General features: G+C 42.2%; 2 protein-coding genes across 6 annotated transcripts; one reads left to right on the top strand and one right to left on the bottom strand.

Annotated features, from left to right (window-relative positions):
• Positions 1-13,705, top strand: LOC146565701 (uncharacterized). Of its 5 annotated transcripts, XM_085289034.1 has the most exons (20): positions 1-1,534; positions 1,903-1,937; positions 2,711-2,936; positions 3,522-3,728; positions 3,831-3,941; positions 4,176-4,275; positions 5,256-5,323; positions 5,423-5,493; positions 5,585-5,667; positions 5,753-5,864; positions 5,981-6,121; positions 6,336-6,436; positions 6,620-6,785; positions 9,072-9,156; positions 9,247-10,162; positions 11,635-12,410; positions 12,607-12,911; positions 13,005-13,113; positions 13,282-13,420; positions 13,523-13,705. In XM_085289034.1, the coding sequence occupies exons 3-20, from the start codon at positions 2,720-2,722 to the stop codon at positions 13,692-13,694; spliced, it is 3,879 nt and encodes a 1,292-aa protein (XP_085145160.1). In that variant the 5' UTR covers positions 1-1,534; positions 1,903-1,937; positions 2,711-2,719; the 3' UTR covers positions 13,695-13,705. The 5 variants fall into 5 exon arrangements, with proteins under 5 accessions (XP_085145160.1, XP_085145159.1, XP_085145158.1 ...); XM_085289032.1 differs by lacking the exons at positions 11,635-12,410; positions 12,607-12,911; positions 13,005-13,113; positions 13,282-13,420; positions 13,523-13,705 and adding exons at positions 10,394-10,698; positions 10,792-10,900; positions 11,069-11,207; positions 11,310-11,492 and having other exon boundaries at positions 5-1,534; positions 6,620-6,704; positions 9,247-10,197; XM_085289030.1 differs by lacking the exons at positions 11,635-12,410; positions 12,607-12,911; positions 13,005-13,113; positions 13,282-13,420; positions 13,523-13,705 and adding exons at positions 10,394-10,698; positions 10,792-10,900; positions 11,069-11,207; positions 11,310-11,492 and having other exon boundaries at positions 5-1,534; positions 9,247-10,197.
• Positions 13,706-21,243: 7,538 nt separating this feature from the next.
• On the bottom strand, positions 21,244-22,608 carry LOC146565700 (uncharacterized). The gene is made up of 3 exons (XM_085287944.1): positions 22,517-22,608; positions 21,581-21,791; positions 21,244-21,492 (listed from the first exon to the last, which is right to left on the bottom strand). The coding sequence occupies exons 1-3, from the start codon at positions 22,578-22,580 to the stop codon at positions 21,393-21,395; spliced, it is 375 nt and encodes a 124-aa protein (XP_085144070.1). The 5' UTR covers positions 22,581-22,608; the 3' UTR covers positions 21,244-21,392.
• Positions 22,609-23,102: the final 494 nt, after the last annotated feature.

Raw genomic sequence — 23,102 nt, 5'->3', positions numbered from 1 at the left:
GTGTTATTGTAGGGTTCTTACCTTACAGTATAAAGCACCTTGAGGAGGTTGTTCTTGTGATCTGGCGGTATATCAATAAAATTGAATTGACTGTGAAGCACAAATATGCTGTATTTATTTAAATTTCTTTCTCTCTCTTTTTTTTTAGTATACACACTTCTGTAGTCCCCCTTAATCTGGACATAACTGTTGAAAGTGTCATCTATTTCACATGCTATCCGATGGTTAAGTGATGACGTGACAAATCCTACTTCCGGGCCTAAAGTAGTCTGCGTTTAATATGGCTTTTGTGTTGTTAACATGTTTAATGTTTTGTATTTTCTTCTATTTAATCTCAAAAAGCTCCTAAAACAGTCAGTGATCACTGTTGACCTCCCTCGGCTTTTATTACCGCTAATCATATATTTAAGCTCAGTTTTTAAAACCTTAGAATGTAACTGCAGCCCAGCCCATGCAGCAGTATATGAATGACTAACCTCGTATTGTGGATGGATTATCTCAGTTGTTCTCCTGGCTGAAGTTTGGTCCTTTTACAGCATCCTGCCATGCGATTACATTTGTTCCTGACCACCGAGAACACTCACGTTAACTTTTATCGAGTGGGAAAAAAGTTAGCTTGTTTATATTATGCTAACATAGCTGTGTTGCTAGCGGTCACATAGCACATCATTATATACCAGCTAGCCCAACTTCAGTAACCCTACAAACGTCACTGCTGTTTAGCTTTCTGTCTTCATTTATGTTGGAAGTGATAGCAGAGCTGTACGTTTTCATATGTTTCCAAAACCCGGCAGTCAGGACATGCTATATTGTATTTAGATAGAAGCTAGCGAGCTAACTCCCTGCTAACTTCTAACTCCGTTAAATGTCATAAATTCCGTTTTCATGGATGCCTGGATGTTAAACTCAATTGTTACACCTGGTAGAGCAGAACGCTGATCATTTTATTAAAGATGAAAGACTTTAGACAGTTTTTCAACGCTTAGTAATGCCATAGTTATCGTTTGATATATGGACCTGCAGCAGAGTTTAGGTCCAGACACGGCTAGTGACGTCAGACTGAACAAGGAGACGACTAAGCTCCAGTTACATCAGTGCAAGTAAACAAACAATATATATAAGAAGAGTAAGAAAATAAATATACACTTTAGGACTAGGGATAAAGGGATCAATAACAATTTAAAATTTACAGTTTGATGATTTAAAGTCTCACACACAACCGAAAGGGGAGGAGGGGGCGGCTGCTTCCAAATAGAGCGCATTTCATTCATAATGATGTAAATCCAAGCCCATTATGTATTCATGATTTGAATCCTGGGTTGTGTGAAATCTCAGAAATGCACCCTAGACAAAGTGAATCTGTGAAAGGTGTGTTAGATCATGTTGTGGTGATCCTTGGGTTGAGGGATGGGTGTTCATACTGCAGTGCAAAATTAAAACCAATGGAAGATGGACAAGAAAAGTTCAAAGCCATCAGGTCCTCAGTTTAGAAAAAAGAGAAAAGAAGAGGAGGAGAAACGAGCAAAAGATACAGGTAAGCAGATGTGTCATTGGATAATGGCAGGTCATCCTGAAACAATCAGAATCAAAATACTTTATTAATCCCTAAGGAAATTATGTGGATTACAGTTGCTCCAAGAAGAAATGGTAAAAATAGTAACAGTAACGGACTAAACTCCAAACAATATATTATATTACAGATTTTAATATTAATTAGTCATTGTCAATTGTTGATTTGTTCTGTTCTCATTGTATGACGAATTATGATGGCTGTTTGGTAGCCGTTTGCATACTATGCATACTCTCTCTCTCTCTTCATATGTGTGTGTGTGTGTACAACAGCTTTATGTTAATGTACAAATATGTTTATGTGGTTTCCATGGTTTTTGCATCTTCTTTAAGTGCGCGTCATTCCATCTCGGATTTGGACAAGACTGGTAAGCTCTCAACTTGCTCTCCGTCTGATATGATCAGGGTTTTTTGTGTGTTTTCTTGAGGTTTTGCGACGCTGCGTGTTAAAGGCCTAGCAGCCGTCATTTAGCCAATGTGAGCCACTCTGTAAGAGCAGGTGGGAGGGAACAGCTGCTTCTGTTGTAAACGTGCTTCCGACTTGGAAATTTCCTCGGTCGAGTGGGTTATCTGGCATTTCCCCTCTTGAGTTTTCTAAACACTAATTTTTGTCGATATTTTAAGTTTGTTAGTTGGACAGAGTTAAATTAGATGTCGAAAGTTACTCTTGTCTACTGGTGTTTGTTATTTAAAAGGAATCTGACAAGATGATTCAAATAAAAACAAACGGTCAAAAACTAATATTTGGCTCTCACTTATGCTAGTCTGTTTTTGAATGTAAACAAATCATCCAATCTAACACAATTTCTGATACTTGTTTGCTGAAAGTTTAGGCGATGGTATGAGGGCAGTGTTTAATATAGCGTTATTTAACTATAAGCTATAAGAGACTTAGAGCTTTTTATTGTCATTGTGCAGTTTTTTGCACAGCGAAATTGGGTATAATCTGTTAATGTGGCTTTTGTATTTAGTTGTTGTTGTCCAAACTCACTGTACTGCTACCTAACCAGTGTAGGATTGATGTAGTATTTAAGTTTTCTTTCCCTTTCCCTTTTTCCAAAATAACAATGAGTTGTTGTTGTTTTTTTTGTTTTGTTTTGTTTTCAGTTCATAAACGTATGTGTCTATGTTCCTAATGCAGCTATGAACAATGACCATAGTTGACAGATCTTCAGAAAAGTCTGACCACGAGTCAGCCGGACTCGGACCTGGAGCTGCTGTGTACAACAGTACACCCTCCTCTGAGGACCAGCCCAAGGACCAAGGGGCTGGTCCTCACAGTACACCCTCCTCTGAGGACCAGCCCAAGGACCAAGGGGCTGGTCCTCAGAGTACACCCTCCTCTGAGGACCAGCCCAAGGACCAAGGTCAGAGCAAAGCCTGGCTTTTTTTCAAAATGTCTTTTTAAGCTGTTTGAAGATTTTTATTGTCAGACAGAATAGTTTTCCAACCAGTTTTAGCAAATATGGAACCACACTTTTTAGCCATTATTTACCCATATTTGTCAGAATTGGTTTTAGTAACGTACAGCTAATCTTTTTGCTTCTGCTTTCACACAAGTTTGACAACTGCTTTTGTGGGTGTTGTGTTGCTGCTTCCCTTCTCCGTTCATTCATCCAGTTATGTAATGCATCCAGCTTTGCATGATCAGTCACTTCAGCTCGTGATGCAATTGCTGTTTTTATATAAAGACCGGCAGCCCAACTTGTTTAGCAGAAACAAAGGAGAAGGCAAATTGTCCTATCTTTCTTCCTGAGGCTGTTTAGGAGTTTTTCACAGTGGCCAGAATCACATTATATAACTGTTAATAGTTGTAGCTATTACTGTGATGTCCTGACATGACTTTGCCATGTGCCAGTGTGTGGTTGTATAAGTAAGGTGGCATTAAATTATCTCCTTTTTAAAATGTATTGAAACAGATTTTTAGTAATAATTGTGGCTCTGTGTGTCAGTGATCAGCAGTGGCGATGGAATTGACTTGCCCCAGAAGGTGCTGTTCTCACCAGATCGGCTCAGCCTAAATTGGGCCCAGGTTCACCTCATTGGTGCAGGCCTCCAGAACATGGGGAACACCTGCTTCCTCAACTCAGCCCTGCAGTGTCTCAGCTACACCCCTCCTTTAGCAAACTACATGCTGACGCGGGAGCACTCCAAAACATGTAAGTTTATTTCACCAACAGTGGTGTTACGCAGTCCTGCGCTGATTCTCACATTGTATCACTCCTTACTCACTCAGTATTTTGTCTCTGTCTCTGCTGCAGGTCATGAGCCAGGGTTCTGTATGATGTGTACCATGCAAAACCACATCATTCAGGTTTTTACCAACTCTGGGAATGTCATTAAGCCCATTGGTGTACTCAATGAGCTTGGGTGTAAGTGGATGACTGTTGTTGCTGTGCTCTGTGCAAAGTGTTTACCTATATTTTAATGATAGGAGGCGCTGTGTGACTGTTTACCTTTTGTAATTTTGGAGGGAAATAATCTGGAGGGATTTTGAATTCTGTTTTTAAATAAGTGTAAACTTGCATTTAACTGTGGTATCCTTTACAATAATTCACCTCCTGCTTTGTTTTTTGGTTCTGTTTTTCCTCGGTCCCCTCACACAGGGATTGCAAACCACTTCCGCTATGGAAGCCAGGAAGATGCTCATGAATTCCTGCGGTGCACAGTGGATGCTATGCAAAGGTCCTGCTTACCTGGAACCAAGTGAGTGTCATTTTACATTGCATGCATTCTAAACAAGTTAAACACACAAAAATATTTTTACTTGGGCTTGACAGTGTTTGCACTTTATTATGTAGTAAGATCCATAATTAGCTACGTAGAGGTAACACCGTGACAGTAGGAGAATATGAAATAAATCCTTTATCCTGTTTTTCAGGAAGTGCAGTTTATACTAGTTCCTTTTAACTATTAATGCTTCAATTGCTGAGAGTATTTTTCAGAAATGCAGATTCCTCAGTCTCTTGCCTGACTGACACCTCAGTTTACATACTAGGCAAGCCACTTGATATAATACCTCATTATTATATCAAGTTTTTTAATGAACTTGACTGCTCCAACACAGAAAGTATTCTTACACTGGGTGTGGTAGCTTGTTTTGGTAACAGGGCTTGAAAAGATCAGAAGCGGCTTAAACGTGTAGTAAAACAGGTGTCTGGGATTATGGCAGAGAGCTGCCAGACTTAGTGTCTAGTATAGATTTCTTCTGAGGCAACAGGGTAAGCAGTGTGAGCAGGAGCACTCAACCCCTCAGGTCATCTCTTATTCACCCTAATGGCATTAGTGCTATTATTGCAGCAGCAAAATTCAGAAAATCCAGGTTTTTCTATGTGTTACTATAGAGCTTCGAAGTCTATGTGCACATTTAACCAAAACTACACGTTTAACAGATGCACTGGGCTGAGTGTTGTGCTTCTTGTTAGACTCCTAAAAATAATTTATTAATTCATTTCTTTTTTTAAGAACCTAAAGTGTCAATTCTCATCAAATCAATTCTTCCCGTGTAGCAGCAGATGGCCTCTTAAGTAATTAATCGTGCTCCAATTCCTCCTATTGTCTTTTCTGCTACTTGAATACTGTAAAGTGATTGTCTGGTTCCAAAATGCTAAAAAATAAATGGTCAGTCAGTTAATTGTTGCACTGTCCTTATTAGTTAACTTTTGTGCTTTATCTTTTTATTATAGATTGGACAGGCAAACGCAGGCAACCTCTTTCATCCATCAAGTGTTTGGCGGGTACCTAAGATCCAGAGGTAAGTCACTGTTTTTTAAGGTTTGATTTATTTTTCTTTTATTTGTCTTTTTATGTCTTACAGCTTGTGTGATACTCATAGCACTGATTTCTGTTTCAGTTAAATGTTTAAACTGCAAAGCTGTCTCAGATACATTTGACCCTTTTCTGGATGTCACTCTGGAAATTAAGGTAATTGGACAACATTCAAAGTGACGTTGCTACTATGTATTCTCTGCATTATGGAGTGTGAGGTTTTTCCTCTCTCTCTCTGTTCATATAGACTGCTCCAAATGTCTCCAAAGCTCTGGAGCAGTTTGTCAAGCCAGAACAGCTGGGTGGTGAAAATGCTTATAAATGCACCAAGTAAGTCAAAGAGATGCCAAACCATGATGAGTTTTAGTGTTTAGGTGTGATTTTTGTCAACAAGCTGAATGTTTGTTTCCTTCAGGTGCAACAAAATGGTAACGGCCTCAAAAAGATTTACAATCCATCGCAGCGCCAATGTGCTCACCATCTCACTCAAACGCTTTGCAGACTTCAGTGGAGGCAAAATCACAAAGGCAAATGGCCAATAGTGTCTGCTTAAGTCATAAAGATACATGACAGATGCTTTGTTTTATTATAAAACAGGATATTTGCATGTAATGTTTGAATTTTTTTGTTTGGTGGTCATCAGGATGTGAAGTATTTGGAGCATCTGGATCTGCGGCCCTTCATGTCGCAGTCCCACGGGGAGCCCCAGCTCTACAGGCTGTATGCTGTGCTGGTTCACTCTGGATTGAGTTGTCATACTGGACACTATTTCTGCTATATTAAGGTACTGGCTGTGCCCGAATCTGTTTGAATGCTGCTGTTGCGTAGTACAAACAAACAAACACCATAAACAACACATTTCAGCAGAAAACTACTTTGTATGCATTGAAAGAAAGAAAAAAAAGACCCCTATATAACCATAAGATTCTTCTTTTTAGCTCAAATTCAATTCAGAAACTGAATCTGCTGTGTCACATCTCTCTCATTCTGTCTCACAGGCCAGCAATGAGCAGTGGTTTCAGATGAATGACTCGTCCGTGTCAGTCAGTGACATTAGCACTGTTCTCAACCAGCAGGCCTATGTCCTCTTCTACATCAAGTGAGTAAACATCGGTATTTTTAAACATTCTAGGCTTATTCCTTCAGTAGAACTTTTCCCATCATTATTTAATAATGTAGACATGTTTATTCTCACTTTTCTTGTAGAAAATGTATTATTATAACCTAATGTTATAATGTTGATGCTTTGTCATGGTTAATATTCTTTTTTCCATGTCATCAGGTGCACAGATGTGGGAAAAACTGGGGACTACAGCCACTTGAACCATAACGCTGGCATATCTGGTCAGGCATCTCCCCAGCCGGTGGTGAGCCCAGGCACCATCGCCACCATGCCTCACAACAGTGTTGGCTTCATAGGTCCCCAGCTGCCACCACACATGAACAAGGTACTTCCTCACCTGAGGGTACTGATAATGTTGTTGTTTTTGTTAAACCCAGTGTTTCATGCAAAATGCATTTGTACCTTTCAATTGTGTCTGTTTGAAAAGAATGAAATGATATCATATATTCCTTATTGGCCTACATTTGTACAAAATTCCAAATTATATACACAAAGTCATAGAAATCACTGCTCCAATTGGTCATCATGATTTTAATATTCTCTTTTTCCATAACAATGAAATACGCCTTGGACAAATATGACACGTCAATATTTCATTAGTGTTGTCACATCACATCCTGTAAGCATCGTCTGTCTGTGTCCTTTCTCTGGAAATTAATATTTCCAGCCAATATAGGCAATCCATCAACATGGCTGGAGAGTTGGTAGTTATATGCAGTCTGTATAAGTGTGGTTAATCCAATGAAGATTTGTAAGGAGATGGCAGTTACTGTGAATTTACAGCAGTTACACAGTGATTAGTAATAAACAGAGCCAGTGAGAGTGAGTGGATATAAGAAAGTCAGTGACTCAGGTGTGTCGATTGGTTCTGTTTGTGAGACTGGAGGAGACGTAGAAATCTTTTGTTTTAAATCTTAGTTAGGAAGATTCCTGTTTGAAAACAAGCACTTTTTGTGAGAAATACAAGAAGTACATCTGCAGAAAGCACACAGTTACATTCTGTCCATCATGTGGACAAAATCGAAAATGTTGAGCATTGGAAAACTGAGAACGTTGGGCAAGTTCAAAATACGTGTTTGTAAGAACGAAAAACCAAATTGTTCCTAAAATAGTTATGGAAAGTCACTGTTGTATGTCTGTGTTCTACATGTTTATCTGATGGAAAATAAAGGTGCTATTGTTTTATTGCAGTTTCTTGACAATTCTGAGTGGATTTACACAGTATGGGTCAAAATGACCCGCAACAAAATCAATGTCACTTTTTTGTTTTTCAACATAATACAAGGGTTAATTTCCAAAACTTCCATATGATCTTCAATTTGTAGCAGATCCACTATCACACAGCAGCTGGAGCAGTTTCAAATGGAGGTCAGTCCACTGCTGCCACCTGTGGCCAAGTACCACAGCCCACTACTAGATTAACTTGCTATGATGACATTGAGTAGAGGCTGAGTGGCTGCACTTACCCCTGGTACATCCAAATCTACCCACAAACATGTTGAAAGATGCAATGGCAGCAATGTGGCTTGTCAACACTGAAAACAATCAGTAAGCAAAGACAACAGGGATCACTTTTTTCTGTTTATTTAACATGCACAACATTTGTAGTCGCCTTCTGCACAGGGGAAGTCCACACACACTGTGTGGTACCACTTTCCACAGAAGGTGCATTCAATCTACAAGACTGAATGAGAAAGTCAGGGTCATTGTCTGACTGTTTATTACTAATCACTGTGTAACTGCTGTACATTCACAGTAACTGCCATCTCCTTACAAATGTTTATTAGATTAACCACACTTATACAGACTGTATATAACAACCAACTCTAAAATGTTTGTGCATGAAACGAATTCAGACGTGCTGCAGATGTGTGTCACAAGTTGATCTGGCTGTAGGCTGTGGCACTTGGCCAGTGGTGGCACTGGTTGACTCGAGTCCATGTTAGTGCACACAAAGTAAACTGCTCGCTTTAGTTGTGAAGCAAAAACGCTGAATTCGGAGAAACAAACCGTGTGAGGGGAACGATAACGACAACAAGAGTCTCCCGATCGTTTACTCTTGTTGTCCTGTGAACAACATCGGCATGGTGTTAATTGTTTGCTGTTTTCGCGATCGCGTCGCGCATGAGGATAACCCTAGGTAAACTCGCCACATTTTTAAACATTTTGTTGTTCAACAGCATCAAGACTGACGGAGTGTGTTTGAGATAACCTCACAAGTGTCACAGATGACACATTTGGCGTTTTTTTGCTAGTCTGTAGGTAGCAGCTCCTGAAACGGAAGTCTGCCACACATCTGTTCGACTAACGCCAGTTGATCTAAACGCCAGTAGATCTGGAACACCGGCAGCCTCGCCTCTGTCAGTGCGCCTCAGGGCGGCTGTGGCTACAATTTAGCTTGCCATCACCAGTGTGTGTGAATGGGTGGATGACTGAACGTGTAAAGTGCTTTGGGGTCCTTAGGGACTAAGTAAAGCGCTATACAAATACAGGCCATTTACTTAATGCTGAAATCTAATCTATTGTATTAAATGGGTATGCTTGTAGTTTGGGTAATTTTGTTATGTCAACAAGTTCTGTTTTAAAACTTAATCTCTTGTTAACTGTTCAGATTGCTGAGGTGATTGATGATCGACCTGAGGAAGTGAAACAGATGGAAGTTTTTAGGACCAGCAACAGATGGAAAGCAATTGGAGGTAAATAAGAAGTCACAGAAGTAGGGGGGGATTTGTGCAATATTAAGTTAAGACTGTTGTTTACTATAGTTTTACTTCCTCTCCTAAAAGTGGATCAAAATGATGACACAGAGGAAGGAAATGGAAAAGAACATCAAAATACAGAGGCTGGCTCATTAAGCAGAGGTCTACATGACTCACCCGAGTTGTCTTCAAAGAGAAGAGGACAGGATTCTCCTGTCAAAAAGACCCGGCATGACTCTCCAGACATCTCTCCACCAAAGAGAAGTCGGAAGTACTCTCCGGATGTCTCTCCTCACAGGACAAGACGTCACGACTCTCCTGATGTCTCTCCTCCCAGGAGAAGACGTCATGACTCTCCAGATGTCTCTCCTCCCAGGACTAGACCTCACGACTCTCCAGATGTCTCTCCTCCCAGGAGAAGACGTCATGACTCTCCTGATGTCTCTCCTCCCAGGACTAGACCTCACGACTCTCCAGATGTCTCTCCTCCCAGGAGAAGACGTCATGACTCTCCAGATGTCTCTCCTCCCAGGACTAGACCTCACGACTCTCCAGATGTCTCTCCTCCCAAGAGAAGACGTCACGACTCTCCTGTTGTCTCTCCTCCCAAGAGAAGACGTCATGACTCTCCAGATGTCTCTCCTCACAGGACTAGACCTCACGACTCTCCAGATGTCTCTCCTCCCAGGAGAAGACGTCACGACTCTCCTGATGTCTCTCCTCACAGGACTAGACCTCACGACTCTCCAGATGTCTCTCCTCCCAGGAGAAGACGTCATGACTCTCCAGATGTCTCTCCTCCCAGGACTAGACATCACAACTCTCCAGATGTCTCTCCTCCCAAGAGAAGACGTCACGACTCTCCTGATGTCTCTCCTCCCAGGAGAAGACGTCATGACTCTCCAGATGTCTCTCCTCCCAAGAGAAGACGTCACGACTCTCCAGATGTCTCTCCTCCCAGGAGAAGACGCCATGACTCCCCAGACTTGTCACCACCAAGACAGTGTTCAGGAAAGTCAGAAAAAATGCAAAGTAAAGGTCAGTGATCCATTTAAATTGTAAAGTGGAATCTGGTGTGGCATATGAATAAAAGTAAAAAGCAGAGACCCATTTAACATGAGTTTTGAATTGAAATTTATTTTAAAGACATAGCTTGATCTAATAATAAATCTTTAATTTTTGTCCAAAAGGCATTACAAAATGAAAATTAACAAATTAACTGTGTCTTTGTCAGATTCAGCCTCCAACAAAAGCAAGCTCAGCTCATCCTTGTTAAGTAAAAAACGCTCACCGGATCCTCATCGGTCAGCGGTGGCTAAGAAGGGTCAGAATAGACATGATTCAGACTCGGATCCGTCTCCCCCGAGGAAAAGGCCCCTGAAGGGAAACGCCTCAGACTCCGACCAATCTCCCCCAAGGAGGCCCTCAAAAACTAAACGGGGCTCAGACTCTGACCAGTCTCCACCCAGGGGGCAGCCACCGAGTGGAAGGGACTCGGATGGAGATTTGTCACCACCTCGTAGGCCAGGCCAGTCACAGGTAAGCAGACTGTGTTGGAACAAAGATTAATGTCAAATCTGATTTCACTCAAATGTTATATTTTTCAATTGTCTTTTTTTTTTTTATAACCAGGGCCAAAGGATGCTATCTGGTGGAAAGGCAGGCCTGGTTTCTGTGGACATTCTAAGGAAAGAGCAAAAGGAGAACAGACGCAGAGAAAAACACAATCAGCCACTTGAAGGTTTCATCAACTTTTCTCTCTTAAGATTTTTTTACACCCATTGATTGAAGAGCTTCATACAGCTTTGCATCTCATTTCAGCTTATCATCTATATTGTCGTATTTTATTTAGTCCTAAAATTAAATAATGAAGTTTCTACATACTTACCCATTCATCCCCTTTGACCAGATGAATCGCGTAAGGCTCAGACGATTTTCAGAGACAAAAGTGGCAAAAGGAGGGATCTGGATTCAGAGAGAAATGAACAGAAAAAGAAAGCTGGTGAAAAAGCGGCAAGAGACGAGAAATACGCTCAGTGGGGAAAAGGGTAAATGTGCATGATCATTTCAAATATCACAGTTTATGTGATTATATCCACATAAAAAATTATAAAAGTGGTTCAATGGTTTATGTTAAAATGTATGTATAGGTTGGCACAGATCCAGATGCATCACCAGAAACTTAAGGAAGCGCTGCGCGAAGCCCTTAAGCCACTTGAGGATCTTGACCGCATGTTGAGAGAACAGGAAAGAGAAGGCGATCCTATGGCTGCAATGCGCAGGCGTAAAAAGGACCGTGGCACAAAAACACAAGATATTTAACTCAAAGAGAAGAGGACAGGATTCTCCTGTCAAAAAGACCCGGCATGACTCTCCAGACATCTCTCCACCAAAGAGAAGTCGGAAGTACTCTCCGGATGTCTCTCCTCACAGGACAAGACGTCACGACTCTCCTGATGTCTCTCCTCCCAGGAGAAGACGTCATGACTCTCCAGATGTCTCTCCTCCCAGGACTAGACCTCACGACTCTCCAGATGTCTCTCCTCCCAGGAGAAGACGTCATGACTCTCCTGATGTCTCTCCTCCCAGGACTAGACCTCACGACTCTCCAGATGTCTCTCCTCCCAGGAGAAGACGTCATGACTCTCCAGATGTCTCTCCTCCCAGGACTAGACCTCACGACTCTCCAGATGTCTCTCCTCCCAGGAGAAGACGTCATGACTCTCCAGATGTCTCTCCTCCCAGGACTAGACCTCACGACTCTCCAGATGTCTCTCCTCCCAAGAGAAGACGTCACGACTCTCCTGTTGTCTCTCCTCCCAAGAGAAGACGTCATGACTCTCCAGATGTCTCTCCTCACAGGACTAGACCTCACGACTCTCCAGATGTCTCTCCTCCCAGGAGAAGACGTCACGACTCTCCTGATGTCTCTCCTCACAGGACTAGACCTCACGACTCTCCAGATGTCTCTCCTCCCAGGAGAAGACGTCATGACTCTCCAGATGTCTCTCCTCCCAGGACTAGACATCACAACTCTCCAGATGTCTCTCCTCCCAAGAGAAGACGTCACGACTCTCCTGATGTCTCTCCTCCCAGGAGAAGACGTCATGACTCTCCAGATGTCTCTCCTCCCAAGAGAAGACGTCACGACTCTCCAGATGTCTCTCCTCCCAGGAGAAGACGCCATGACTCCCCAGACTTGTCACCACCAAGACAGTGTTCAGGAAAGTCAGAAAAAATGCAAAGTAAAGGTCAGTGATCCATTTAAATTGTAAAGTGGAATCTGGTGTGGCATATGAATAAAAGTAAAAAGCAGAGACCCATTTAACATGAGTTTTGAATTGAAATTTATTTTAAAGACATAGCTTGATCTAATAATAAATCTTTAATTTTTGTCCAAAAGGCATTACAAAATGAAAATTAACAAATTAACTGTGTCTTTGTCAGATTCAGCCTCCAACAAAAGCAAGCTCAGCTCATCCTTGTTAAGTAAAAAACGCTCACCGGATCCTCATCGGTCAGCGGTGGCTAAGAAGGGTCAGAATAGACATGATTCAGACTCGGATCCGTCTCCCCCGAGGAAAAGGCCCCTGAAGGGAAACGCCTCAGACTCCGACCAATCTCCCCCAAGGAGGCCCTCAAAAACTAAACGGGGCTCAGACTCTGACCAGTCTCCACCCAGGGGGCAGCCACCGAGTGGAAGGGACTCGGATGGAGATTTGTCACCACCTCGTAGGCCAGGCCAGTCACAGGTAAGCAGACTGTGTTGGAACAAAGATTAATGTCAAATCTGATTTCACTCAAATGTTATATTTTTCAATTGTCTTTTTTTTTTTTATAACCAGGGCCAAAGGATGCTATCTGGTGGAAAGGCAGGCCTGGTTTCTGTGGACATTTTAAGGAAAGAGCAAAAGGAGAACAGACGCAGAGAAAAACACAATCAGCCACTTGAAGGTTTCATCAACTTTTCTCTCTTAAGATTTTTTTACACCCATTGATTGAAGAGCTTCATACAGCTTTGCATCTCATTTCAGCTTATCATCTATATTGTCGTATTTTATTTAGTCCTAAAATTAAATAATGAAGTTTCTACATACTTACCCATTCATCCCCTTTGACCAGATGAATCGCGTAAGGCTCAGACGATTTTCAGAGACAAAAGTGGCAAAAGGAGGGATCTGGATTCAGAGAGAAATGAACAGAAAAAGAAAGCTGGTGAAAAAGCGGCAAGAGACGAGAAATACGCTCAGTGGGGAAAAGGGTAAATGTGCATGATCATTTCAAATATCACAGTTTATGTGATTATATCCACATAAAAAATTATAAAAGTGGTTCAATGGTTTATGTTAAAATGTATGTATAGGTTGGCACAGATCCAGATGCATCACCAGAAACTTAAGGAAGCGCTGCGCGAAGCCCTTAAGCCACTTGAGGATCTTGACCGCATGTTGAGAGAACAGGAAAGAGAAGGCGATCCTATGGCTGCAATGCGCAGGCGTAAAAAGGACCGTGGCACAAAAACACAAGATATTTAACTCAAAGAGAAGAGGACAGGATTCTCCTGTCAAAAAGACCCGGCATGACTCTCCAGACATCTCTCCACCAAAGAGAAGTCGGAAGTACTCTCCGGATGTCTCTCCTCACAGGACAAGACGTCACGACTCTCCTGATGTCTCTCCTCCCAGGACTAGACCTCACGACTCTCCAGATGTCTCTCCTCCCAGGAGAAGACGTCATGACTCTCCAGATGTCTCTCCTCCCAGGACTAGACCTCACGACTCTCCAGATGTCTCTCCTCCCAGGAGAAGACGTCATGACTCTCCTGATGTCTCTCCTCCCAGGACTAGACCTCACGACTCTCCAGATGTCTCTCCTCCCAGGACTAGACCTCACGACTCTCCAGATGTCTCTCCTCCCAGGACTAGACCTCACGACTCTCCAGATGTCTCTCCTCCCAAGAGAAGACGTCACGACTCTCCTGTTGTCTCTCCTCCCAAGAGAAGACGTCATGACTCTCCAGATGTCTCTCCTCACAGGACTAGACCTCACGACTCTCCAGATGTCTCTCCTCCCAGGAGAAGACGTCACGACTCTCCTGATGTCTCTCCTCACAGGACTAGACCTCATGACTCTCCAGATGTCTCTCCTCCCAGGAGAAGACGTCATGACTCTCCTGATGTCTCTCCTCCCAGGACTAGACCTCACGACTCTCCAGATGTCTCTCCTCCCAGGAGAAGACGTCATGACTCTCCAGATGTCTCTCCTCCCAGGACTAGACCTCACGACTCTCCAGATGTCTCTCCTCCCAGGACTAGACCTCACGACTCTCCAGATGTCTCTCCTCCCAAGAGAAGACGTCACGACTCTCCTGTTGTCTCTCCTCCCAAGAGAAGACGTCATGACTCTCCAGATGTCTCTCCTCACAGGACTAGACCTCACGACTCTCCAGATGTCTCTCCTCCCAGGAGAAGACGTCACGACTCTCCTGATGTCTCTCCTCACAGGACTAGACCTCACGACTCTCCAGATGTCTCTCCTCCCAGGAGAAGACGTCATGACTCTCCAGATGTCTCTCCTCCCAGGACTAGACATCACAACTCTCCAGATGTCTCTCCTCCCAAGAGAAGACGTCACGACTCTCCTGATGTCTCTCCTCCCAGGAGAAGACGTCATGACTCTCCAGATGTCTCTCCTCCCAAGAGAAGACGTCACGACTCTCCAGATGTCTCTCCTCCCAGGAGAAGACGCCATGACTCCCCAGACTTGTCACCACCAAGACAGTGTTCAGGAAAGTCAGAAAAAATGCAAAGTAAAGGTCAGTGATCCATTTAAATTGTAAAGTGGAATCTGGTGTGGCATATGAATAAAAGTAAAAAGCAGAGACCCATTTAACATGAGTTTTGAATTGAAATTTATTTTAAAGACATAGCTTGATCTAATAATAAATCTTTAATTTTTGTCCAAAAGGCATTACAAAATGAAAATTAACAAATTAACTGTGTCTTTGTCAGATTCAGCCTCCAACAAAAGCAAGCTCAGCTCATCCTTGTTAAGTAAAAAACGCTCACCGGATCCTCATCGGTCAGCGGTGGCTAAGAAGGGTCAGAATAGACATGATTCAGACTCGGATCCGTCTCCCCCGAGGAAAAGGCCCCTGAAGGGAAACGCCTCAGACTCCGACCAATCTCCCCCAAGGAGGCCCTCAAAAACTAAACGGGGCTCAGACTCTGACCAGTCTCCACCCAGGGGGCAGCCACCGAGTGGAAGGGACTCGGCTGGAGATTTGTCACCACCTCGTAGGCCAGGCCAGTCACAGGTAAGCAGACTGTGTTGGAACAAAGATTAATGTCAAATCCGATTTCACTCAAATGTTATATTTTTCAATTGTCTTTTTTTTTTTTATAACCAGGGCCAAAGGATGCTATCTGGTGGAAAGGCAGGCCTGGTTTCTGTGGACATTTTAAGGAAAGAGCAAAAGGAGAACAGACGCAGAGAAAAACACAATCAGCCACTTGAAGGTTTCATCAACTTTTCTCTCTTAAGATTTTTTTACACCCATTGATTGAAGAGCTTCATACAGCTTTGCATCTCATTTCAGCTTATCATCTATATTGTCGTATTTTATTTAGTCCTAAAATTAAATAATGAAGTTTCTACATACTTACCCATTCATCCCCTTTGACCAGATGAATCGCGTAAGGCTCAGACGATTTTCAGAGACAAAAGTGGCAAAAGCAGGGATCTGAATTCAGAGAGAAATGAACAGAAAAAGAAAGCTGGTGAAAAAGCGGCAAGAGACGAGAAATACGCTCAGTGGGGAAAAGGGTAAATGTGCATGATCATTTCAAATATCACAGTTTATGTGATTATATCCACATAAAAAATTATAAAAGTGGTTCAATGGTTTATGTTAAAATGTATGTATAGGTTGGCACAGATCCAGATGCATCACCAGAAACTTAAGGAAGCGCTGCGCGAAGCCCTTAAGCCACTTGAGGATCTTGACCGCATGTTGAGAGAACAGGAAAGAGAAGGCGATCCTATGGCTGCAATGCGCAGGCGTAAAAAGGACCGTGGCACAAAAACACAAGATATTTAACATTACATATGTTTTATTTTATTTATGACTTTATTTTATTTCACCAGGTCAATCCTTGTAAGAAGCTTTTAAATAGCAGCAGTTTTGCTTTTGCTACTGTTTGTATTTTTATTTATTTGTATGTTTGTTTTGATTTTTTGTAGAGAAACCTCGATATAAAGGCCCTGCTCCACCTCCAAACCGGTTCAATATTCCACCGGGGTACCGCTGGGACGGAGTTGACAGGTAGAGTTTGTGCATCGGTGACAGAGGAAAACTGTTGAGGACAGAACTGTAGTTTAATATTGAATGTTTTTAATACACACATCAGTTTGTCATTTTGCACATTAATGGTAAAGAAATTGTGATCATTTTTTTCCACGTCTATATTAAATTTGCGCCTAATTGAATGGATTGTCTTTGGCCTTTTAGCTTGTCGTATCATAATTAATAGGGTTATTTTATTTGTGTCTTGCAGGTCAAATGGTTTTGAACAGAAACGCTACCAGAGGATGGCAGATAAAAAGGCTGTGCAGGAAGCGGCCTATAAATGGAGTGTGGAGGATATGTAAAGGCTTTCAGAAAATGATGAATCTGGAGCAGAGCTAAAGAGCACACCTTCTCAACCTTTATGTATAATTGTTATGCTGTTAGAACAACAAGACTAGATGCATCTACGCAGCAAAAGTTCTTTTTTAAATAAACTACATAGAAGAATTTGTTTCACCTTTCCAAACCCTTTTGATACTGTACCATGTGTATCAGATGGAACTGTACAGAAAAATGAAGTGAAGCATGTTCACAATTTTTGTAAGAAGTTATTCACCGTGGAGCAGAAGCTGTTGTGGTTTCAGTGTTTTATTAAAGAATGTTTTTGTAATGCATTGTCCCAAGAGTGTTCAGGCACCTGTAACTTGGATAGCATTTGACATTCAGTCTTTTTAGATAATTTTATACACTTACCACCCATTTTATTAGGCAACAGTAACTCAAATAACCGCTTGTTACAACCAACATATTTTGGTCCTGGACATAGAAATAGAGACATGTCCCTCATGACTCCAAATGAAACGTAGTGCACAGCAACCAAATGCTGAAAGAGAGTGTCCACAGCTGACTGTCGATGGTATGGTATAGCTGTGAGGCGTTTGTGTACAAGATAAATGCACATTTGAGAGTTCTGTGGTGTAGCTAAAAAAGACTGGCCTACAGAGATGTGAAAAAAGCGGCATTCAAATAAGTCATTCCTTGCCATATTAATCAGGGAGTACATACACTGACAGGATGCTGTGACTCTCACAGTGAGGGAATCAGGTTGGGCTCTAATATTTTTTCTAGCAATGTCCGATTCAGTCTAACATCTGTAAAAGTTTTAAGGCACTTTCCACCAGCACTATCAAAAAGAATTATGGAAGAATGATTTGTAGAATCAAGGAATCGGTGTCCTGGTTGCACATGCTGGACCAATGGCTTAATAACACAACAATGCTATTGCCTTTAATCTGTCACTATCTATGCTATTGATTATGGTGTAATTATATAAAATTATTATTTTTTTTAAAAAAGTGACAGTATTGTGCAATGAATAAAAAGTTTTATTTATAAACTTTTTATTTTTATAAAAAGTATTATTTATTATTATAATAAACCTTACTTCATATAAACTACACAAAGTGTTCTCTAAGTACGGAGACATCCAGCGGCTCCGGCTGGTCCGGGACATTGTCACGGGTTTCTCCAAAAGATATGCCTTCATTGAGTACAAAGAGGAGCGATCTGTGGTCGGGACAGCTAACAAGCTGGTGGTCGACCAGCATGAAGTGTTCGTGGATTTTGAGCAAGAGAGGACTCTTAAAGGATGGGTGCCGCGGCGGCTCGGCGGCGGGCTTGGAGGGAAAAAGGAATCCGGACAGCTGCGGTTCGGCGGCAGGGACAGGCCTTTCCGTAAACCCATCAATCTCGGGGTAGACCCGGTGCAGGAACGAGGTGGTGGTGGTGGTGGTGGTGGTGGAGGGAGGGAGTGGGGCAGACCAAGCGGGAGAGCCAGAGAGGATCGGGACCGACACAGAACAGAAGAGTGGGGCAACAGAGGAAGGAGAGATGACCGGGACAGAGGCCGAGAGTGGGATGACCGCAGGCACGGAGACAGGAGCAGGCACCGGGACCGGAGATGAAGCATGTGGCTGCACTTCAGCGGTACTGCAAGACTGACGGATGGTTCAAAGCACAGCTGAAGGCTTTCAAAGGAGGACAGTGAATGAGTGTGTGACTTGGATAACTGTTTGTGTGAAAGGTTACTTTTTTGTATGCTGATATTCTTCAGATTGTACTGTATGGTAATCAGGACTCTGCCTGTGGCTGTCATATTCAGTTCTTCTCAGGGAAGTCTCAGGAATGACAAAGTAGGGTTGTTGTGTTTTGTTGGGTTTTTTTTTTTTTTTTACAAGTCTTTATTCTAGCGAAAAAATTACAATACGGGTGGTGTCCAGCCAAATGAGGCTTACATCCCGGATGTCAAACATGAGCGCCAGCAGCCAGAATCACTGCTTAAGAGTCCAATTGGATTGCTTTGGGAAATCGGAACTGTACTTTTATACAGTTATCATAAATATTATTACCCCACATATACAATTCAAATTTTATTTCTTGCAATTTAAGTCCCAACAGACTTTTTTCCCCATTTACTACAGAATGTTGTTTATCATTTAGATAAACTGAGACAAACAAAACTGCATTTCTTTTTCTGATATTAAGATATTCCAGGGATTAAATGCATAGTTAAACTTCTTTTCACTGACAGAAAGGGAAGTTTCGCTGGTCCGGCCCACTCAAGGTCAAAGGCTATATGTGACTCACAATGTAAAATGAGTTTGCAGTTTTGTTTTGTTTTTAAAAAAGCATAAGTTTAAGAGCACATTGTCAGCCCCATTTCTTTAAAAAAAAAAAAGTAAATCAGATTATATCATAAACAATAAAATTCGTCATTGTTTTGAAATCTAAGGTGTTACTGTTTGTCAAAGTGTTGCAACATGTTTAAGATTTCCCAAGTTGGGTAGTTTTCCAGTGTAGCCTCATGTGACCCCTGTTTTCAGAGTTGGTAATGATGTGTTGTGCAAGATTTATACTTGAGGGAAGAAAACTCAGTATTCAAACACATTTACTCCTTTTTCCATATACATGCAACTCAGGAATTTGAATCAAATGCTTACTCAAATCAAATCAAAATCAAATCAAATCACTTTTATTGTCACATCACATGTGCAGGCACACTGGCACAGCACATGCGAGTGAAATTCTTGTGTGCGAGCCCCACAAGCAACAGAGATGTGCAAACACAACAACACAAACGAGCAAAATACAAGAATGGCCAACCTGAAACTAATAAATATATGTACAATATATAATAGTGTATGCATTTCTGGATGTGTATACTAAATATTTTCCTACGTGTGTGTGTGTGTGTGTGTGTGTGTGTGTATACACATTTTTACAAATTAAATAGTAAAAAAATAAAATAAAATAATAATAATAATAATAATAATAAAATATATAAAATTTACAGAGTTGAATATGTGCAAAACAAGTGGCATTTATATACAGTGTGGAGTGCATAATGTTGAAGTTCCAGTAGTGAAGCTGAGGTGTCTATGACGTGTTCAGCAGTCTGATGGCCTGGTGGAAGAAGCTGTCTCTCAGTCTGCTGGTACGGGACCGGATGCTGCAGAACCTCCTTCCTGATGGAAGTAGTCTGAACAGTTTATGGCTGGGGTGACTGGAGTCCTTGATGATCCTCCCCGCTTTCCTCAGGCAGCGCTTCCTGTAGATGTCTTGGAGGGAGGGAAGCTCACCTCCAATTATCCTTTCAGAGCACCGCACTACTCGCTGGAGAGCTTTGCAGTTGTAGGCGGTGCTGTTGCCATACCAGGTGGTGATGCATCCAGTGAGGATGCTCTCAATGGCACAGTGATAGAAGGTCCTGAGGATGCGGGGGCTCATGCCGAATCTTTTCAGTCTCCTGAGAAAGAAGAGGCGCTGCTGCGCCTTCTTCACTGTTTTGTTTGTGTGTACTGACCACGTAAGATCCTCAGCCAGATGTACTCCAAGGAACCGGAAGCTGCTCACTCTCTCCACAGCAGCGCCGTTGATGGTGATGGGGGTGTGTACTTCTCTGCACCTCCGGAAGTCCACTATCAACTCCTTTGTCTTTGCGACGTTGAGGGTGAGATGGTTGTCTTGACACCAGTGGGTCAGGGCGCTGACCTCCTCCCTGTAAGCCGTCTCATCACCGTTGGTGATAAGACCCACCACTGTAGTGTCGTCCGCAAACTTCACAATGATGTTGGAGCTGTTAGTGGCTGTGCAGTCGTAGGTGTAGAGTGAGTACAGGAGAGGGCTCAGTACACACCCCTGTCTGTCAGACAGGAAGCTAAGGATCCAGCTGCAGAGGGAGCTGCTCAGTCCTAGATCCTGCAGTTTCCTGTCCAGCTTCGAGGGAACGATGGTATTGAATGCTGAGCTGTAATCTACAAACAGCATCCTCACATACGTGTCTCTCTTCTCCAGGTGTGACAGGGCAGTGTGTAGTGTCAGGGCTATGGCATCATCAGTGGACCTGTTGTGGCGGTATGCAAACTGTAGAGGGTCCAGTGAGTCGGGTAGTGCAGAGCAGATGAAGTCCCTGACCAGCTACTCAGCTCTTACTCAGCCATCTGATCCTCGGTCCTGCCCAGTGAGGTCAATCAGCTTTCGGTTATGGGTCACTGGGTGGATTCTTAAACTGTGCACAAGTATTTCTGAAGTCATCAATATGAAAGATGACGGGAAATGAATCTCTTATTTCATTAAAAGGTAATTCTCTAATGTACCAGAAAAAAACAAGAGGTAGAACCAACTTTTATTTCCAAGTATGTTCTGAGTAGTAAGCTGTCAATTGTAGTGTTATTTATACGAAGAGACAATGAAGTTAGTGCAAACACATATACGTCAAACACACTGAAAACTGAGGCTTTTTTCCACTGGTTTGTGTTTATTACTGTATGATTATTGGGAATACATGCTGGGACAAGACAAATTTCAAGCATTTGTTAAATATGACTTTGACATTTAATATTAATCATGCATGTATGCAAACATGCAAGATGATTTCCACTGCCACTTAGAAGTCATGCTTAGCTGGTCTTTGCCTTCCACCGTACCCGACATTCACGATGGGCCAGCCTGGGTAAGTCTCTCTTTGGACCGTGCTGAAGTTGATCCTGTGAATCAGAAGAATCAGAGCACGCAGACACAGAGTAGCTGCTCCCTACATGAAGGACACTGTGATGATGATAAACCTGCTCTCACCTGAACGCAGGGTTAATGCCAATGTTGTCAGGCTGCGGGAAAGCAGGTGTCCGCCTCCTGTGGCAGGAGGATGGGGGAGGGAAGTCTTTCTGATACTGAGACTGCATCTGGGCTGTTTCCTGTTCGTTTTTTGCTGCTGCTGACACGTGATCACGGTTGCCTTCTTGCTCATTCCCTCTCACTTCTCTGTCCTCGCGTCTGTTTCCTCTTCCTGTTTATCATGAGGATGCAGGAGGAGAATGGTGAGATTCCTGTTGTGTGTTACAGCCTGCTGAAGGGTAATCAGAACTTTGCTAAAGGCAGAATTTCATCAACAGTAATCACACTTTCCATAAATAAACTTTCTTACTTTCTTGATCATACTACATGTATTACACTATTTGCTTTTTTCATTTTAATCTTGAGAGAATAATACTTTATACATAAATGAGATGAAATGTTCTTATGAATATAAATCATTTGCTTTGGATGTCGCAGAGCTGTGTGAAGGACACGGGAACACATACACAAATAATTACTGCTGAGGGCAATCCAATCCTGTGTCTGTGAGTAAGAGTGGCAGGAATTTCACTGCACAGCAGAGAAAACAATATCACTCCTCCAGATGCTCTGTGTCTATAACAGCATTTTCACATTTAACCTTATATGGTCTTTCTTATGTTCTATTTGAGGTATTAAATACTTTATTACAGTGTTTTTCAGTTTAATGGCAGTGTAGGGTTTTTTTTTTATCTAAGCTTTAATCACAAAATCACCTTTATAATCTCTACCATCTCTGCCTTCTCACTCATAGCACACTGCCCAAACCATTTCCAAGACACACACATGCACTGAACAGAAAGCCACAGCCTTGCGTGCACTGTGCCATCATAAATGAGTCTTATCTTTATACAGACATGATGAGTTTACTCTCTAGGGTGAGCCAAGTCTGTTGACCTTTGCCTGGATCTTGGTCTGGGATAGGCCTGAAGCAGAAAGCCTCACGTGATGTGGTCTCCATCTTAGCAGGTGTGTCCGGGTAGAGGAGGAATCCTAAAAAGGGTGAAATGTAGACTGTTGACTCTTGTTCCCCTTTTTTAAACCCACTACTTTGGAGTGATTCCAGTTAGCACAGAACATGTAGCCCAACGCTGTTCACAGTTTCTGAAATCTTTCCAGTTAGGTCTCTTTTTCACAGCTTGTTTACTTTGCATATAAATTCTATAAAATATGCGTAATGGCAGTGACAATAAATCATTCACACAGACCTGATTTTTGTGACAACAAAACAAAGTTTTATTTCTGTCTGTTTATTTAGTGATGTGCACCGAGATTAAAGCGAGATCAGAAATAATGACGGTAATTTTGAATCCTTTTGTTATTTCTTGACTAGGACATTGTTTCTATTTCTGTTTTACTCTTTTCAGTGTTTGAACTTTCTTTCATTTTTGAAAAAAACGATGCAATGTTTTACTGTATTTCTTTCTTTGATCCCACTGGGAGCCGTGAAACTAATGGAGTTATTTGTGCAAGGGGAGGGAGG

Source organism: Mchenga conophoros, linkage group LG10 (genome assembly GCF_057382185.1).
Source record: "Mchenga conophoros isolate Kocher_MC1m ecotype Shallow Benthic linkage group LG10, M_conophoros_male_GT1.1, whole genome shotgun sequence".
Taxonomy (NCBI): Eukaryota; Metazoa; Chordata; class Actinopteri; order Cichliformes; family Cichlidae; genus Mchenga; species Mchenga conophoros.
Note: the sequence above shows the minus strand (reverse complement) of the source record. Positions and strands in the feature narration are given on the sequence as shown.

Bases quoted from the DNA above. Each gene is read 5' to 3' on its own strand.
- LOC146565700 (XM_085287944.1), bottom strand. From the start codon at position 22,580: ATGGAGACCACATCACGTGAGGCTTTCTGCTTCAGGCCTATCCCAGAC. The intron at 21,792-22,516 runs GTCAACAGACTT...CATGATAAACAG, and splicing joins AGACCAAGATCCAGGCAAAG to GAAGAGGAAACAGACGCGAG. The intron at 21,493-21,580 runs GTGAGAGCAGGT...TCTGATTCACAG, and splicing joins GGCATTAACCCTGCGTTCAG to GATCAACTTCAGCACGGTCC.
- LOC146565701 (XM_085289034.1), top strand. From the start codon at position 2,720: ATGACCATAGTTGACAGATCTTCAGAAAAGTCTGACCACGAGTCAGCC. The intron at 5,494-5,584 runs GTAATTGGACAA...CTGTTCATATAG, and splicing joins ATGTCACTCTGGAAATTAAG to ACTGCTCCAAATGTCTCCAA. The intron at 6,437-6,619 runs GTGAGTAAACAT...CCATGTCATCAG, and splicing joins TATGTCCTCTTCTACATCAA to GTGCACAGATGTGGGAAAAA.